The sequence below is a fragment of the Plasmodium sp. gorilla clade G2 genome (assembly GCF_900097015.1).
Source record: "Plasmodium sp. gorilla clade G2 genome assembly, chromosome: 1".
NCBI classification, from domain to species: Eukaryota; Apicomplexa; class Aconoidasida; order Haemosporida; family Plasmodiidae; genus Plasmodium; species Plasmodium adleri (nom. inval.).
The window spans coordinates 373,237-378,206 of record NC_041693.1 but is presented as its reverse complement, the minus strand read 5'-3'; the positions used below and the strand labels follow the sequence as shown (position 1 = coordinate 378,206).

Below are 4,970 nucleotides of genomic sequence, written 5' to 3'. Positions count from 1 at the left end.
ATTCAAAAAGTTTTTTATATAACCTCAAAGGATTTTATTTTTTAAATATATGCATATATATACATATATATATATATATTTTTTTTTTTTTTTTTATTAATAAAATGTGCATGTTCAATGATCTTTTAAAATTAATTTTTTAACTTTTATAAAAATATATAATAATAAATTCATAGACATTCTTTATAATAATAATATCGATTTATTTTATATCCCTCTTATAAAGAAAAAGGAAAAATTAAACTATATAAAATAAAAAGGTGATATTTTTTTTTACATATTTTAAGAAAACGGTAAATATTATAATTTATATGGTTCTAAATATATATATATATATATATATTTTTTATTTTTTCTATACATTCATCATAATTTTATTACATAATAAATATTATTCAAATATGATACAAATATGATTCAAATATGATACAAATATGATACAAATATGATTCAAATATGATTCAAATATACTTATAAATATATTATAAAAAATTGAAAAATAAAATAATAACATTCAAACAAATAAAAATATATATATTTATTTATTTTACCACGATTCTATATAATATTTTGAAAAATAAATTATTCATTTTTTTTTTAATATAATATTTATAAATATAAAATATATCATATAAATAATTATCCTTATGATAATATTATATTATATAAATATATAATATATTATATATATATTATTAAAAAATATATAGATTTTTATTATTATATATATTTTTTATTACTTATGCCCATTAAGGCATCGTAATATATAGAGAACAATTAAAAAAACGTTATACAAAAAAAATATATATATATAATATATAATATATATATTTATTATATTTTTTTTTTTTTTGTTATATACCTATAAATTTATTTTATATCTAATAAATAAAAGTATATTATATGTGAACCAAAAATTTATTTAATATATATTTTTTTTTTTACTCCTATAAAGAATATTAATTTAAACTCGAATTTATAATATATATTTTTTTTATCTTTTACATATTATATATAATAATATATAAAACAAAATTAAGCTTTTTAGAAATATTATATATAAATTTTTTGTATAGAAGAAAAAAAAAATATATATAATATAATATATAATTGTTATTTTTTTTTTTTTTTTTGTTAAATTTCATATTTGTATATATATATATATATATATATATATATATATATATATAATATACAATTATAATGATATTCAAAAATGGAATTAAAAAAATTGAAGCAAGAAAAATTTTAAATAAAAAAAGAAAAAAATAAAACATTGAAAAAGCTTTAAAACATGAAAAATATAAAACGTGAACTTTTCTTTTTTTTTGTACTCCTTTTTTTTCTATATATTATTTGTGGTTGTATATATGAAAATTTTCATGAGGTAATAATAAAATATAAAAAATAAAATATATATATATATATTACATATTACTTATATATGTTCATTTTTATTTTTATTTCTTTCTCCTTTGTAGTGTCATTATAACAAAATTTTTAATAACCCTCATGCATCAGAAAAGTATAGACAATTTAATAAGATCAGATTATTATCAGAAAATAAGAACATATTACAATTCAATAAAGAAAAAATATCTTTACATGATTATATAAATAATGATAATTATAATACGGTAGATGCGAATGATTATAATTGTTATAAGGATAAGGAAGAGCAATGTAATGATAGTAGTTGTGTTGATAAGAAAAATTATAATAGAAGTAATAATAATGAAGAAGAATGTAGTAAAAATTTCTATCAGTATTTAAAATATATGGAACAAAACGTTAATGTAAATACAAATAATAAAAATATAAATGATAAAAATATAAATGATAATAATACAGAATTACAAATTATAAGTAATGATCATAATACAAAAAATTATAAATATGATGATAATAATAATAGTAATAATAATAATAGTGAATATGGTAAAACTAATAATTTCTTAGAAAGAAATAATAAAGTTATAGACAGTCAACAAAACAAAATGAATAATATATTTAAAGAAACAATTAATAAAACATTAACATATGATATGTCAACAGATAATTCACATACAAATAATAATTCAAGACATTATGAAAATCAAAATGGAAATAGAGAATATATGAATCTGTCGAATGATAATTTGACATATGGTAATTCTCCTTATGATATATTACCATATAATGATCAAAATAATTTATCACAATATGAAACTGTAGATAGTAATCACTGTAACGATCTAAACATTTATAATCCATATTATGAATCTATTGATCTTCCATACCATGAATCGACTGATCTTCCATACCATGAACCGACTGATCTTCCATACCATGAACCGACTGATCTTCCATACCATGAACCGACTGATCTTCCATACTATGAACCTGTTAGTTATACACATGATAGATCTAATAATTATTCTAATCGTAATTATTCTAATAATAATTATTCTAATCGTAATTATTCTAATAATAATTATTCTAAACATAATTATCCTCATCATAATTATTCTCATCATAATTATCCTCATCATAATTATCCTCATCATAATTATCCTCATCATAATTATCCTCATCATAATTATCCTCATCATAGATATGGATCCAGTGGGGACCCATATCATAGACACGATCATATAATGGATCGATCTTATTATTACAGCAACCTACAAAATGACAATCACGATATGATGTTAACATATATTCCAAAGAATGATAATAAATCCTTGTATGATGAACAAAATTTCGAATTAGAATTAAAAAAAATTATAAAAAAAAATCATTTACAAAATGATAATATCACAGATAGTTATGACACTGCAGTTAATGATTTTAATAAAAAATTAAAGGAATATAATAAAAAATTAAATGAATATAATGAAAAATTAAATGAATATACTAGTAGATTAAATGAATATAATAAAAAACATAATGAGAAGAAAAAAAATGATGATAATAAAAAAAGTGGACAAAATAATAATGAAAATATATTATCACAAGATATAGTTCTATATGGAACAGATTTCCAAAATGCTTTTAGGTATAGACAAAACACACGTTCCTATTATTCAAATATATATTCAAATAGAGAAGAAGATCTAGATAAAGTAATAGATTTTACTCATAATAATAATTCATCTGAAGATGAATATACATTCAGAAATAAACAAGAAATATATCATCAACATTCAAAACGTTTAGAAAAAAAATTATTTGATTATCAAAATGGTTCGAATCCAGTAATCAACTTTTTAGAGCGTCATTTTTAAAACATAAAAATGTATTGATATGTAATATGTATTGATATATATATATATATATATATTTGTATATATATATTTTCATTTTTATTATGCATATTTGTTTGTTTATATACTTAAATTTTATAAATGAGGCATTATAAATATGCACATTTAATAATATATATTTATATATCACTTATATATTATACATATCATTTTATTTTTCTTATAATTTTTTGTTTTTAAAAAGTATTATTTTTTTTTTTAAACATATATACACATTATATATTTTATTAAATATAATAATGAGTACAAACATATCACTATTATGTTCCTATTCTTTTTAATCTTTTTTTTTTTTTTTATAAAAAATTATATACTATTTTTTAAAAATTAATACAAAAATATAAATCATATAATACTTAATAGGTTACAATATATTATATATATATATATATATATATATATGTAAAAGAAAAAAAAAAAACAGGTCTATATAAAATAAATTATTATATTATATTATATTATATTTATATAATTAGAAAATAATAATAACAAATATATATATAATATATAATATTTAATTTATTATATAATTTGTTTTTATTTTTTATTTTTTATTTTTTATGTTGTTCCTAAAAAATAGCATATTATTTGTTGTAGCCAAAAAAAAAAAAAAAAAATGGAGAGATTAGTTATGAGGTTTCATTGTAAATTACAAAAAATAAACATTGTATTTTTTTTTTGTCATTATTAATCAACATGGCAAAAACAATAATAATAATAATAATAATATATGAGGAAAATATTCTTTATTTTTTATCTATAAATTATATTCTTTTATAAAACGAAAGATATAAAAAAATTGTTTATTAAATAACATATTGTTAATATATTAACATGAAAAAGTATAACCTATGAAAATATAATTATTTTTTTGGTGTTATCATATATACTATTAAATATATATATAAATATATATATGATTCTGGTTATCATATAATATTCATATATAAATATATATATATATATATATATATATATATATATTTTTATATAAGTTTGCTCCTAATATTTTCATATACAAATATAAACTTTTTAAATATATATGCATTTATATTATATATTATAAATAAATAAAATACCATTTAATAATATTATTAAAAAAATATATAAGCATATATAATAAGAGAAAAAAAAAAAAAAAAAAAAAAAAAAAAAAAAAAAAAAAAATGGCATATCTTGATTTAGATATATTTTATAAGATTAATATGAAACCCATGAAATTTTTAAACCTTTAATTCTTGTTTTTCCTTTTATATAGGGAATATTTAAATTATAATAATAATAATATATATATATATATATTTTTATATATATATGTTTATGGGTTTATATCTTCTTTATTTTTCACCTGATATTTTAATATGATTCTTCCTTTTTGTTTTTATTTATAAATATTTATTTTATTTATTTTATATATTTTATTATTTCTCACCATGTCATAATCTAAATTATTATTAAACAATGTGCAAATATATATATATTATAACCAATAGGAATAATTAAAATTTTTTTTTTTTTCTTTCTTTGGTACCTTTTTTTTGTGGTTCATTCTTTTAATAATATATTTTAAAAACCATCATTTTATAACCACCTTTTTTTTTTTTTTTTTTTTTTTTTTTTATTTTTTAAATTTTTATTTGATGGTACATGTGAAAGTATAAAAAG

General features: G+C 15.7%; 1 protein-coding gene across 1 annotated transcript; it reads left to right on the top strand.

Annotated features, from left to right (window-relative positions):
• Positions 1-1,294: 1,294 nt before the first annotated feature.
• Positions 1,295-3,266, top strand: PADL01_0110900 (Plasmodium exported protein (hyp1), unknown function; the record flags this gene model as incomplete). Its single annotated transcript, XM_028680671.1, has 2 exons — positions 1,295-1,387; positions 1,482-3,266. 2 exons carry the CDS (start codon positions 1,295-1,297, stop codon positions 3,264-3,266), a joined length of 1,878 nt encoding a protein of 625 aa, XP_028536225.1.
• Positions 3,267-4,970: the final 1,704 nt, after the last annotated feature.